The sequence below is a fragment of the Neopelma chrysocephalum genome, unplaced genomic scaffold (genome assembly GCF_003984885.1).
Source record: "Neopelma chrysocephalum unplaced genomic scaffold, ASM398488v2 Primary Assembly neopelma1_74, whole genome shotgun sequence".
NCBI classification, from domain to species: domain Eukaryota; kingdom Metazoa; phylum Chordata; class Aves; order Passeriformes; family Pipridae; genus Neopelma; species Neopelma chrysocephalum.
Window position 1 is genome coordinate 4,782,440 of NW_020897735.1, and position 13,947 is coordinate 4,796,386.

The following is a 13,947-nucleotide window of genomic DNA, read 5'->3' on the forward strand; positions in this document are numbered from 1 at the left end:
GCTGTTTCTGGTTTCCCTTCAGGTGAACCATGATTCCAGTCACCGAGCTGCGCTACTTCGCCGACACTCAGCCGGCCTATCGCATCCTGAAGCCGTGGTGGGACGTGTTCACGGACTACATCTCCATAGTGATGCTCATGATCGCGGTGTTTGGGGGGACGCTGCAGGTCACCCAGGACAAAATGATCTGTTTGCCCTGTAAATGGGTTACCAAAGACTCTTGCAATGACTCTGTGAGGGGATGGACAGCGGCAACCCCGGAGCGTAGCTACTATAACACTAGTCTAGTTCCCTCTGCGGACACGGGGCCCACGGGGATCCGATACGACCTGGACCGGCACCAGTACAACTATGTGGACGCGGTGTGTTATGAGAACCGCCTCCACTGGTTTGCCAAGTATTTTCCTTATCTAGTGCTGCTACACACCCTCATCTTTCTGGCTTGTAGCAACTTCTGGTTCAAGTTCCCAAGGACCAGCTCCAAGCTGGAGCATTTTGTGTCTATTTTGCTTAAGTGTTTTGACTCTCCGTGGACAACGAGAGCATTATCTGAGACAGTGGTGGAAGAGAGTGATACCAAACCAGCGTTTGGGAAAATGAATGGCTCCATGGACAAGAAATCCTCCACGGTCAGTGAGGATGTGGAAGCCACTGTTCCCATGCTGCAGAGAACCAAGTCTCGAATTGAGCAAGGGATTGTGGACCGGTCTGAGACTGGTGTGTTGGACAAAAAGGAAGGGGAACAGGCCAAAGCACTCTTTGAGAAAGTGAAGAAGTTCCGCACTCACGTGGAAGAGGGAGATATAGTTTATCGCCTGTACATGAGACAGACCATAATCAAAGTCATCAAGTTCATTCTGATCATTTGCTACACCGTGTACTATGTCAACAACATCACGTTTGACGTGGACTGTAAGGTGGACATTGAGAGCCTGACTGGCTACAGGATGTACCGCTGTGCTCACCCTCTGGCCACTCTCTTCAAAATCTTGGCCTCTTTCTACATCAGCCTGGTGATTTTCTACGGGCTGATCTGCATGTACACGCTGTGGTGGATGCTGAGGCGGTCACTCAAGAAATACTCCTTTGAGTCCATCCGGGAGGAGAGCAGTTACAGTGACATTCCTGATGTGAAAAATGACTTTGCTTTCATGCTCCATCTGATCGATCAGTACGACCCCCTCTACTCCAAGCGCTTTGCTGTCTTTCTGTCAGAGGTGAGCGAGAACAAACTGCGGCAGCTGAACCTCAACAATGAGTGGACTCTGGAGAAACTACGCCAGAGGATCACCAAAAACTCTCAGGATAAGCTGGAATTGCATCTTTTCATGTTGAGTGGCATTCCTGACACGGTTTTTGACCTCATTGAGTTGGAGGTCTTGAAGCTGGAGCTTATCCCTGATGTCACTATTCCCCCAAGCATTGCTCAGCTCACCAGCCTTAAGGAACTGTGGCTCTACCACACAGCTGCCAAAATTGAGGCTCCAGCCCTTGCCTTCTTGAGGGAGAATTTGAAATCTCTCCACATCAAGTTCACAGACATCAAGGAGATTCCTCTTTGGATTTATAGCCTGAAGACACTCGAGGAACTTCATCTGACAGGGAATTTGAGTGCTGAAAACAACCGGTACATTGTGATAGACGGACTGAGGGAGCTGAAGAGGCTGAAGGTGTTGAGGATGAAGAGTAACCTCACCAAGCTACCCCAGGTGGTTACAGATGTTGGTGTGCACCTTCAGAAGCTTTCCATCAACAACGAGGGCACCAAGCTCATTGTCCTCAACAGCCTTAAGAAGATGGTCAACCTGACAGAGCTGGAGCTGATCCGGTGTGACCTGGAACGCATTCCCCACTCCATCTTTAGCCTCCACAATCTGCAGGAGATAGACCTGAAGGACAATAACCTAAAGACCATTGAGGAAATCATCAGCTTCCAGCACTTGCATCGTCTCACTTGCCTTAAGCTGTGGTACAACCACATTGCCTACATCCCCATGCAGATAGGCAACCTGACCAACCTGGAGCGCCTTTACCTGAACCGCAACAAGATAGAGAAGATCCCCACCCAGCTCTTCTATTGCCGGAAACTCCGGTACCTGGATCTCAGCCACAACAACCTGACTTTCATACCACCAGATGTTGGACTTCTTCAAAACCTGCAGAATCTGGCTGTGACAGCCAACAGGGTAAGTGAGCACGGAGCTGAGCTCCGGTGTGAGTAAATAACGCTGGCACTTGTGTTATCTGGGTGATTAAATGTGCTACAGTGGTCTGTGGGTACTGCTGGCACTGCCTTTTGTTTTTCTCTCAGGGGTTTATCTAAGGCAAAACATTGCAGATAACTATGGGGTAAGCCTGTCTTCCAAGAGCCCTTGTTCTGGAGCATTTCCTCTCTTAACAGTGAGACTCCTTCCAAGTAACAGTTGGAGGCTGTTTGGAAATCCTGCCTGCAGCTGGAAGCTTGTCTTCTTTAGATTCACATCTGTTTTGGGCTTAAAATGGAGATCTGAGAAACTAGTCAATATAAAACTATGTGCTTAAGCCTGTGTACTTCAGACATGTACATACACTATGGCAGCAGCCATCTAGGGTGTGCATGTGTGTGGCTTACAGCCTTGCTTGGAGTACTTTGCATTTCCAGGGAATGCTCCATAGTTTGGTGTTCTAAGTGAGAAGCTGGATATGGACAGAGTTGGGAAAAATGGTTCTTAAGCTCTCACTTTTAAGATGGATTGTCTCCTTCCACGAAAGTACTTCTGGAGGGAGCAAGGCAACTTCTGCAGTGTCCTGACTCAGGGCAGGGGGAACTAAACAAAGTTTAGCAAGTGGCAGTCATATGGAAAAGTGTGAACTGTGGAAATTCCTTGACTTTTTCAGAGGGGAGAAAACATGATGGCACTTTGCTGTGGGTTTTCCTGTGTAATCCCAGATGGGTTAGGTCTAAGCCTTACATTTCAGTCTCAGTGCAGGGCACATTACAGGGAATGACCAAATGTGCCCAATTACCATAAACTGTTTTTTGGCTTGTGTTGGAGGGTGTTTATTTGCTTAAAGCAAACTATGCCCATGTGTTTTTTCCTGAATCTTTGTTCCTTTGTTTGGGACTAAGGAGATTTCATTTACCATGTCTGACAAAGTTGAAGCTTTCATTCGTTCCATCTGCAAATTCCTCGGACACTCTTTTTCTCTTGGAGTTTATTGTCACCCAAAATTGAATTGCAAACAGATTTAATTAGTTGCTTCTGGGTTCTTTTGGGACCCAGCAGAATTGTCCTGGAGCAATGCTGGTTTCCACTGCCCTACATCAAGTCCTTAGTGCTGTTGGCAAGATGTAATCCTGCCTGAGCACTGCCAGATTGCCTGTGAGACACAGAGCAGCTCAAGTGTGGTTTGGCTTTTCACAGAAGTGCTCTCCAATCAAGTACTTAATTGCTTATGCTGTTCAGTTTTACACAGGGTTCCTAAAACTCCAGCCACAGTTTGGGGTTGGTGTCTGAAAGTTTGGGTCTGTGTTGTGCCTCTGCAAAGTGGCAGCAGACAAGCAGTTCAGCAATCCCAGCTGAACAGCTGCTCCCTCAGCTTTCCCAGCTCTGGATCTGTTTGTGTGGGTGGCTGAAACTCTGGTGAACTTCATGGTGTGTTCCTGGTCAGAACTCGGATGATTCTGTACCAGTTGTTTCCTGGCAGCCTGCCAGGCACAGCACAGGGTTAATCTGCAGTGCATCCTCTGCAGTTTAGGGGTGGAGCGTTTTTTGGATGAGAGGAGTGGGAGGCAGCTCCATTTTCTGCAGCACAGTGTGGCACCACCCATTTCTGAAGAAAACATGCAATAGGAAGGCTGGAGCAGCCTTGGCTTGGGTGTGTTTGGAAACAAAAGGTGGTGAGGACCCAGTGGAACAGCCAACCTGTTTGTGCCTTCAGCAGGTGCCTGGGCAAGGCCGGAATTGCCCTGGGGTTCTGACAGCCTGGTTACTACCAGTAAAGAGCAAGAAACACAAGGACCGATAGACTGACAATTCCCAAGGCCAGGAATTATTTAAACTGTGAGCTCAGCAGTCTCAGTAAATAGAGACTTCTGGAATTGGCTGGTACAACTGTCCCATTCTGGAAAGCAAGGCTGTTATAGCACATTGCTTCCTTCCTAAACCAATACTTGTCCCTTAAATAACACTATTATTTTCCAGAGTCTGTGATCATTTGATTGCATGTTGCTGTTTGCAAAACACTCCAGTACCAGTAACAATGACTGCATTGAACTGTCTTTAATTGGTCTGGTCTCATCTTGGCTTTTCCTTAGGCTTCCCCTCATTCGGAATGGATTACAGACTAATTTAGCCATGAATGATATCATGCATAATTTGAGTTTTAAAAAGGTCATGTTTGCATTTAAAGGCAAATGACAGCCTCCAAGCTGAGACTTTGAATTAAGGGGAGAATCCTGAATTGCTACGTTTAGTCCCTAGCCTAGTGTTTGTTAAACCTTAGCCATAGTTTTTCCTAGAAATTCTTGGGGAGGGCTGGACTATTAAAAGGATTTGCTAGAAATAAGCCTTATTAAATTAGTGATTCCTGTTTACCTGAAGGTGGTGGTGGGAAAGCTACCAGCTGGTGGCTTCATTTTGCTGCTGTTGTTGCATTTTGGCAGTGTAAAAAACCCCCATGATTTGAAGCCTGGGAAATCTTTGTAACATTTCACAGCTCTACGATGGAAACGATGGAAGAATAGTCCTGGTTTTCAGGGCCTGGAGGTTGTACCCCCGTAGCCTCTCACTGCCAAACTAGAAGTCCTGACTAAATCCAATCTTTGATGTTGAGTATTAAGACCAACTCTGCAATGGCTGCTTAAAGCAAAGGAGCTGTGATGCAATGACAGAATAAAGGATTTGGGGTGGAAAGGAGCTAGTACTGATGGAAGTATGTGATGGCTTAGGTAAGAGGTGAGCAGGCTTCTGGTCCTCTAATCCTATCCTGGGGGACAACATCTGTCTTAACCACCATCACTGGTGATCTCTGATAACTGAAAGATGAGTCCATAGAACTGCCTGAAAGAAGACTCCATAGAATCATGGGATAGTGGCTTTTACTTTGGGAACAAACCTTATGATGGAAAGCAGGAGCTTATTAAGGGAGAAACGGATGATTGAAACCAGTTACTCCTTAAACCTTGAAACATTTTGTAGGCTTGCTGGTCTCTTACCTGTCCGTGTTTGCTCGAGACCTTGCCCATAACTGATTTCTTTTTTCCAGATTGAGAGTCTCCCACCAGAGCTGTTCCAGTGCAGGAAGCTGAGGACCTTGCACCTGGGCAACAATGTGCTGCAGTCGCTGCCATCCCGGGTGGGGGAGCTGACAAACCTGTCGCAGATCGAGCTCCGAGGGAACCGCCTGGAGTGCCTGCCCGTGGAGCTGGGGGAGTGCCCCCTGCTCAAACGCAGCGGGCTCGTGGTGGAGGAGGACCTGTTCAACACCCTGCCCTTGGAGGTCAAGGAGCGGCTCTGGAGGGCAGACAAAGAGCAAGCCTGAACCCCTGGGAAAAGGGAAAAGCCTCTGACCAACTAGCAGGAAGCAAAAGGCCATTCCAGCCCCCTTTTCCCCAGATGCTCCCCTTTCTCCACTCCGATCACTACCAGACTGGCCAAGGAGTCCTTGACAAATGTGACTCATTCAGAGTCAGCTTCTTGCCTCAGATGCAGGATGGGGGAAGCTTGGGATCAGGATGAGGATCAAGACAGATTAATCAGCCTCTGAGCAAGGGCCAGTGGGAGTTAGAGGTGTTGCTGTTCCTCTGGACAGGAACTGGGGTGAGGTGGATGGTGGGTGAGAAGAAATGACCTTTGAATGGAGGAGAAAAGGAATGTGGGGATTGCTGCATTGCTCCAAATAGGGCTTATATGTACCAGGGATGAGAGTCCAGTGTCCTGCAAGCAAAGACCAAGAGCCAGGAAACCTCTTGAACTTTCATCTCTATGACACCGGGTACTGTTCCCCTCTGACTCAGATCCAGTCAGTGAGGCCCCCAGTGGGATGGGATGGGACACAAACAGGTGATTTTACCTGGATGCTGGCATTGGGATTTGGGGGATAAACATCTCACAGCCGCTTGAATGCAGGATTAATTTTTTTTTTTTTTTACTAATTATCTTGCCCCTTTGCACTCTACACCTTTTCCTCTGCCCCTGGAGAAGGAACCAAACTATCTGCTCCCTTAAGATTGCACTACTTCAAAGGTTTCAAATCACTTGTGCTGATGAGTAGATCACACAGCATCCTTCTCCAGCTGATGTGCTGGAGGCACTAACTGACAATTCCAAAGCTTTAGCCTGTTCTGAAACGGATGGTTACAGTGCAAGTGAGAGATGAGTTGGATAAAGAGCAATTGGACTGTCTAATCTACTCTCTCAGAAGCATCGAGTTGCTTCAGGATCTGGCTTTTAGTTTTCAAGCAACTTTTTAATTGCTGGTATTCTGTTACATATCAAGTACTAATGTACAATTGGCCAGTGTGTCAGGGCTCACCTGGGCTTGGAGGGGAAACTCAGGTTTCCTCTGCACCTCTTGTCCCCCATCCTGCCTTCCCCTACAATCAAGTTGTTAAATTAAGTTGTTCGATGCTCTGCTGGTGTTTTTCATGGATGCAGTCTCCAGAGCTGTTTGATTGTTGTTCTCTTCCCTTTAACAGCTGTCAGTTCCTGTTACACCTCTTGACCTAAATAACAGGCTAATGCTGGTTAAACCTGGTGCTGGAAAAGAAACCTTTCCTCCTGTTTCTTCTCCTTTTCATTCCCTCAGTGTTAAGGAGGAGAATGAGAATCCTCTGTGGACTGAGCTCTTCTGGCTCCCTGGAATAGAACAGTCTCTATTGAAACAAGCCTGACCTGTTTGGTGTTCTTTGACAAAAAGCTCTCAACCTCCTGGCCTGGCAGAGGCAGATAATATGTAATAGCTCCTGGTAATCATGTCCTTAAGGTGGGTGGATAAGGTGTGCCTCCAGTACTCCCAGATCTGCACTTTTCCATCAGGAGGAAGAGGAGGCTCCTGGACCTACAGGTCCTGGTTGTAACACTCTGCAACAGACCAGCAGGTTGGCTCCAAGGTGAAGTGCTGCAAGCTGAGGCATGAGAAGTTTGGAGGCCTCCCATGGGTACAGAGGGGGAAGCTGCATCCAAAGTGATTCCCGGCGAGCTGCCAGCGAGTGCTGTGGCTTAGGGAATTGTGGTGATCCCGTGGATCTTGGGGCAGTCAGGCACACTGTGGCTTTCTTCATCAGATGTAAGATATGAATTATATATATATATCCTAAATATGCTGAAACCATGAACAATGTTAACTGGACTCTGGATTTGTTGATGTTCAGACGCTTAAATAAAGCTACATTAAAATCAGGAGATCTGTTTATAAAACTGCTTTTAAGAAAAATGTAAATTTTGCTTCCCTTAGTCCATTCATTATGAAAAGTTTAAACAGTCCAGAGGATACTATAATTAAATCTCCATCTAGGAGGCAAGGTACTGTAAAAGCTTTTCTGGCTTCTAATAGGGTTAGTGTCTTGAAATTGTGTTAGGGTTGGGGCCACTGCTGAAAGGATGGGGAAGGACCGATGCTGATTGGATTGGATTTTGGATTGCATGAGCATTTTGGATCACAGAAATTGTTAGATGGGCTTATGCTTCTTGAGTAAAGCAGGAATGGCTTCAGGCTTAGCTGCAGTAATGCTGTTTTCCAGTCAGTTCCCTGTGGTGGATGTGGGAGCTGTTTGGATGGTGAAGGAAACTGGTTTTTTGCCTCCTTACTCTGTACCAAAAGATAGTGGTGGAGAGTAATGGCCACTGCCTGGAACTTGAACTCTCTTTGCTATCCAAGGCCACTGGTAACTGCTTTATTACACATGTATTTTAGACTAGGCAGGGCTGAAAGGGCAAAGCACCTCACAGGAGTTTCACTGGGCTCCCAGGAGCAAAGGGATTTCTCCTGGATGTCTGGATAGCAGATGAGTGCTTTGACTCTTGATTGCAGCTGTGGTCTTAGTTATCCAGACTCAGCTTTGCACAGCTGAGTTAGAAGTTTCTCTAAGCAGCTCCTGAAAGTGCTGCAGTGCTTCTAGAAGCTTGCAAGGCTCCTGACCTGCTCTGGATCCCAGCAGGACAGGGGAACACCAGTCACAGAGCTCAGACTGCCCTGGGCTGAGCTCTGAGACCGGCCAGTATTGATCATGCATGAAAACACCAGCTTTGTGCTGCTCTTGCAATATTCCAAGCTTAACTTTTTTGGTTATGGCTGCCAGGGCTTGAGAACTACCTGTGCGGTAAAATTGGGATGAGCAATCTGGTGACATTTTGTAACATAAACAGAGGTGGCACAAATCCATTGTCACTCTGAAAGAGCAATATGAGTTATTTACTCCTGATCTGTGCTGCTTGGTCTCCCTTAAAGAGCTACTGATTCCAGAGTGTTTCTCTTGTATGATGAGGTGGAAAAAGCTTTAAAACTTCCAAGGACAGGGTCTAGACCGTGAGTCCTGAACATGCTAATGACTGAGGACTGCTGCAAAACTTGTCTGGTTTGCTCAGTCTGTGAGGGATGGGCTCACATCAACAATCCTCCCTCACTTGCAGGTATTCCATCAGTGAATATTCCCTATTTTCCCTTAAGTTTCCATCAAACTGAAGATTAGGGGGTTTATTTCTGACACTGTGTGTTCATGAAAAGCATTCAGCTTAAGCAGACAGTCAGTGGTCTGGTCAGTGTCTTGTTCTCCTGACAGGCTTTTCAAAGCACTCTGGTAGTAGCAAAACAGATTATTTATTAGCTGCTAAACCATACAGCGACTTGAATTAAACCCACCTGTTTCCTTAATAGCACTTCTGAGCTGAACAAGTTCTTGGAGATCACAAACAGGCTCATCCCGTGTTAGCATCCAAGGTTAGTAACGTGCACTTTACCTTTCCTGCTAAATAACCCAAAAAGTGATAAATTGCAACTAATTATTTTGAACCAGCTGAAAAGCAAGGAATACCAAACCTATGAATTGTGTTAACTCGTGCTGTACTCTGACACTCTGCACTGGAATGTGAGCTGAAGTTGTTCTGTGTTTCAGATGCTTTCTGATTTTATTATTTGATCCCCAGTTAATTCAGCAGCTGGAAGTGATTTACTGTGCCAGTCTGAGTGGATAAATAGCTGTTACAGGTATCTTTCATGATGTGCTGTTGTTGGTATTAATTGTCACTTCCTGATAATATCCTACCTCATTTTTTATTTTTTCTTATTACCATTTATATGCTTCATTTAGCTCACTCCATTTTAATTAAAGTTCTTGGTGTTCACTACCATAAATAGTATTAAGTGGCTTTCTGTTGCTGAACCATACTGAAGTCCTCTTTTTTTTTTTTTTCCCCTTCTCTAACAATTAATTCTAGGAATTTTGAGAACAATAGCACATCCTTTACAGAGGATGAGCTGTATGGAAAAAAGTTCCAAATATTATTGATTCCCCAGCTGTGACATTGTTTCCTTTCCTTACCTTTTCTCTGCTTTTGAATGGTTTGAGTTCTTTGGATTTTTAAAATATTTTTAGTCTTCCTTCAGGGGAGGAGTAACTTTTTCCCCCTCATTAGTCTGTGCCTTCTCTAGAGATCTGTTAATGTGAGGTCTCCCCAGGGGCAGCTGCTCCCTTGGGTGTGTTCCCTTGGGTTTTTTCCTTTCAACCATGGAGAGATTTCTTGATTTCTGGTGTGATTTCTCACTGCCAGACAATATTGTCATACTGTAAGTCATCTGCTCTGAAAGCTGCCCAAGGTAAGACTATGGGGATGCTGAATAGGAAGATTATTCCATTTTAACCCTGCTGTTTGGCCACACAATGGATTGTGGAGTTTTCCAGAGCAAGTGCCAAAACCAAATGAGTTTTTAGTCCTACCTGTGTTCTGACAGTGCAGGAAGCACAACTGGAAGAGGGCGGGAATATTGTCCCCCCCCTCCAGGAGGTTGGTTAATACTCCACTGCTTTGGCAGTGTGAAACCCTCCAGAAATCTCTCCAAAATCCTGTTTCAAAAGTAGCTGCACTTGAATTGCTGGACCCCAACAGCAAAGGGGTGAACTTTGTGTGAGTTCATACAAAGGCTTAATTTAGGATTCCTGGAATTTCCCATCCCTCCCTCCGTTTCCTTTAAAGGAGTTTTATTGAACAATGGGGGAATTTTTCTAGAGGAGACTTATTGAGAAGGGGGCTACTGAGCCTGAGTCATCTTTCCAGCTGACAGATGTGCCCATTGCAGTAAGACACCACTCATGGCTTAAACATGGCTCACTCCCACTGTGGAAATGCAGGAGCAGGGCTGTGGTTTGGCATCTGAGACCTGCAACTCAGTGTAACATTTCAGAATCATGACATTCACTTTGTACCTGGGATTGTTTGGGCAGCTGATCAGCAGCACCTTCCCTGGGGGCACTGAAGCTGCCCTTGTTTGCTCTGAAAGACTTGTACGACTGGACACTTTAACAGAATAAAAGTTGTAAGTTTTAATTTGCATTTTCCTCCTCTGTCTGCTTTCTTTGGTGTTTCCTGTGTGTAAAGTCACTTGGCCTTCCGTCCTCTTGCTTTTCAGAAGACAGAGGTTAAAAATTCCAGCTATTGTGTAGGATTATTGGTTTGTTTTATTGAGCCCTTGTGGATTATGACAATCCTTTGTGAATTAAGCAGAGGTACAGAGAAAGAGAGGCCTGGGCTGCATTATGGATTTCACCATCGCTTCAACAAGTGCCTGAAACAGTTTCTGTTCCTGAATTTAAGGCTGCTGGAGGATTGTCTGCACAAGCCTATGGAAACTCAGGTGGGTTTTCAAACTGCATATTTGGCTCTCCTTCCCTAGCAGAGGGATAGGGAGTGAAGGCAATGGAGAAAACTGCCTGTTGCCACAGGAATTGTCTTCAGACAACTGCTGCTAACAAGTTATTTCAGTGTCTGCCCACCCCACACACTCCTTAGCTGGAAATGCTGGCAAATGGTGTCTTTTCCCAGTTTGTGATGATTTACAGAGAACCAGCCTGTGACTTGCAAAGCCCATGTGAGTTTCTGTGCAGCTCTTCTGTTGTGTACAAAGGTGTTTCTCTTGTGTTTTGCCTTTCCCTCACTTCCTTTGTCCGTGACTCCTTGACCACAGTGACCTTGGCCCCACTTCAGTGACAGAAAACGTGAGCAGGCTCTGAAACAGGTGAAAGGTGGGAGTTTGAGATGCTGCTTATTGCTGAGTTCTAATGAAATGTGTGGCAGGACTGAACCAAAAAAGGAGAGGACAAGACCCCCCTTGTCCTTTAAGGCTCACCTGGACCTCAGCTCCTCTTGGCAAGGATTCAGCTGCTCTGTCAGGAGCTGAGAAAAAGAAAGAATAAAAGGTGCCATCAAAAAAACCTGTTTCTTGGATTCCTGCAGGACTTCGATACAGGAACGGGGAAAGAACTGATCTATCCTTGTTGGAAAAAGACTTCTAATCATGATAATTCCAAATTTTCTGTGTAGCTCACTAAAAAGCATAAAGGTTCAATAGAGGCAGCTGGAACTATATTGGTTTTATTCCAGTAAAATCCTCCAGCCCTGCTGCACCGTCAGCTTTTTACCTTGCTGATTCTTGGGTTTACCTGTTAATAAGAATTCTCTTGATGGAAAATTACTGCATTTCTGAGGCTTCTGTTAACTTGAGAGCAGATTGCCAGTACAGGGAAAACAACTATTTGAGTATCTATGACACTTTAACTACTGGTTAAATTTAGATATTCATTATGGTTGTTGTGCTTCCTTTGCTGTTTCTCATTAAATATTCTGTCACTTGTTGCTGATCCTATCAAAGACTCTGGGAGAGGTGAGGAGATCCAGTGGAAATTTTTCCTCCTTGATAACCCTGGCAGCAGCAGTTTTGGTGGGAGTGCTGAGTTGGCTCTGGAGAACTGGCTTGGCTCCAAATGGTCTCAATAGGCTCTTTTATTGAGGGGGAAATTAGGATAATTGTGCCAGTCCAAAAGGCATTTGAAACACTTGAGCTGTACCTTTCCTACAGACATGGGATGAGCTCTGCCAGCCTCCAGTGGAGTTTGCCAGAAGTTTCTTGCAGAGCTGGCAGGAGAAAATGTGAATAGTCTGCAAAAAAAAAGCTCTTGGAGGGGAGAAAGGGAAGGAAAAGGGGCCATTTCCCAGTTTTGTCTGAGTACTTTCAACCTTCCTATTTAAACTTACCAGGAGAGAAGGATTTATAGAGGTAGCATCCTTCTCCTTGACTTTTTATGGGCATTATGTGGCTGGAGTGGTTTTCCTCTTGCTGAAAAGGTGTTTCTGAGACTCAAAATAGGGGCATGGCTGGAGTGGCAAAGAACTGGAGGACTCCTAAGGACAGAGACTGGAAGCTCCTGGAACAGGGATGGGCTGCCTCTCCTGCCTGCCGTGATCTGCTGTTTATATTGCTCCAAACAATCCATGGAACAGGAAAACTGTGGTTTGCCCTCATGGCATGACCCAAACCAGCCTCTGAGGTCACTGTGTGTGCGTAAGGTGGGGAGTGGAGACGGTGACGTGATAAATTGCTGGAAAAAACCCTGTCTGGGAATGTGAGGTACATGACACGATGATGACGGAGGTGACACAAAGAGGGACTGAGGAGTGGCACGGGAGTGTTTTCCTGGAGTGTTTCTCCAGGATTGCTGCCTCCCAGGGAGGGGTGAGGTGGGTCACAGGATCAACTTCCAGGCAACAGCTACAGCAGGTTTTTTTTCCCCCACTGGTTACACATCTTCTGCTCCATCGCTTGGTGAGAGGCTGTTAAGAGGAAGGAGGAACTACTTGAATATTTTTTTTAACTTTTCAACACGGGAGGCTGATTGATTCCCCCGGTAGCCCAGTGAATAAAGTATCTGGCAAAATTTAGCTTTTTAAACTACTCAATTCATATCTTCTTGTGAGCAGGGAAAAGCTTGAAAACAAGTTGTAAATGCTCAAAAAAAGATGTTTTCCAGTGAAAACACTGAATTCCCCCTTTATTAAAAAAAAAGGAAAAATACTTTAAGATGTGCAGGGATTTTTATTTACAGTCGATTCCCGTACAGAATAGAAAACTTAATTTTTTCAGACAACCCCTCTCTAAGGCGGATTTCCAGTCGCTGGGATGTAAACACCTTCCTGGGAGCATTTTGCATTCCTTCCTTTTGCTGGGTTTTCCTTCGGCTGCGTGAGTGATGCAAGAACCCGCCCCCGTGGTGGGTTTTTTTTTTGGGAAGTGCTGCTGAAAGGGTGTTTTCGGGGTTTCCCGTAAGAACCAAACACGCTTTTCTCTACAGGGAAAAGCCTTCCCGAGGGATTCCTGCGGGATGGGAGGGATGTGTTGGCTGGGAGCGCCACCGCTGGGCTGGAGGCTGTTCCTCCCTCTGCCGCCTTTTAGCCCCACTTAGTGCGTTTTCTCTCTGGTTTGAACTTTGCCTGGGTTTGGGTTTACTTAGCTGTAAATAATACATGCACTTGGGGAGCTGCAGGAGAGTGAACCGAGCAAGGGAAGGTGGAAATCGCCAAAGAGCAGCTGGGCATAAACCCAGAAATATTCTCTATGGGTTGTACCAAACCCTCAGGGAAAGCTCTTTAGTTTTAACACCTATTTGTCACTTCCTGGGTTGTTGGAGCCCCTTGAGGTGAGTGAAGCACCTGCAGGACTCACTGACTGAGCAAAAAGGACTCTATAGGAGCCTGAACCACCACTTTAAATTTGTTTTAAGACATCCATATGTTTTCATTGAATCCTATTTTACCCCCGTGTTTACCAGCTTAACTGCTCTACTTTTTAAATCTGAGTTAGTAATGGAAAATGATTCCTCCTTGGGGATAAAAAATTAATCAAGTTTGCAAGTCCACTCGAGCAGTTTTTGTGCACTTTGTTACCACCAAGAGCCAAAGCCAAACCGTGCAGCCCCGA

General features: G+C 45.9%; 1 protein-coding gene across 3 annotated transcripts in view; it reads left to right on the plus strand.

Moving 5' to 3' along the window:
- Positions 1–10,523, plus strand: part of LRRC8A (leucine rich repeat containing 8 VRAC subunit A) — a 19,788-nt gene extending 9,265 nt beyond the window's left edge. For 2 of the 3 annotated variants that reach the window (XM_027687528.1, XM_027687527.1), the window contains exons 3-4: positions 23–2,186; positions 5,248–10,523. In XM_027687528.1, the coding sequence (XP_027543329.1) occupies positions 30–2,186; positions 5,248–5,523 (2,433 nt within the window). In that variant the 5' untranslated portion in view covers positions 23–29 and the 3' untranslated portion in view covers positions 5,524–10,523. Of the gene's footprint in view, positions 1–19; positions 2,187–5,247 lie in introns of all 3 variants that reach the window. The other variant, XM_027687529.1, reaches the window with a different exon arrangement.
- The last annotated feature ends 3,424 nt before the right edge of the window (positions 10,524–13,947 follow it).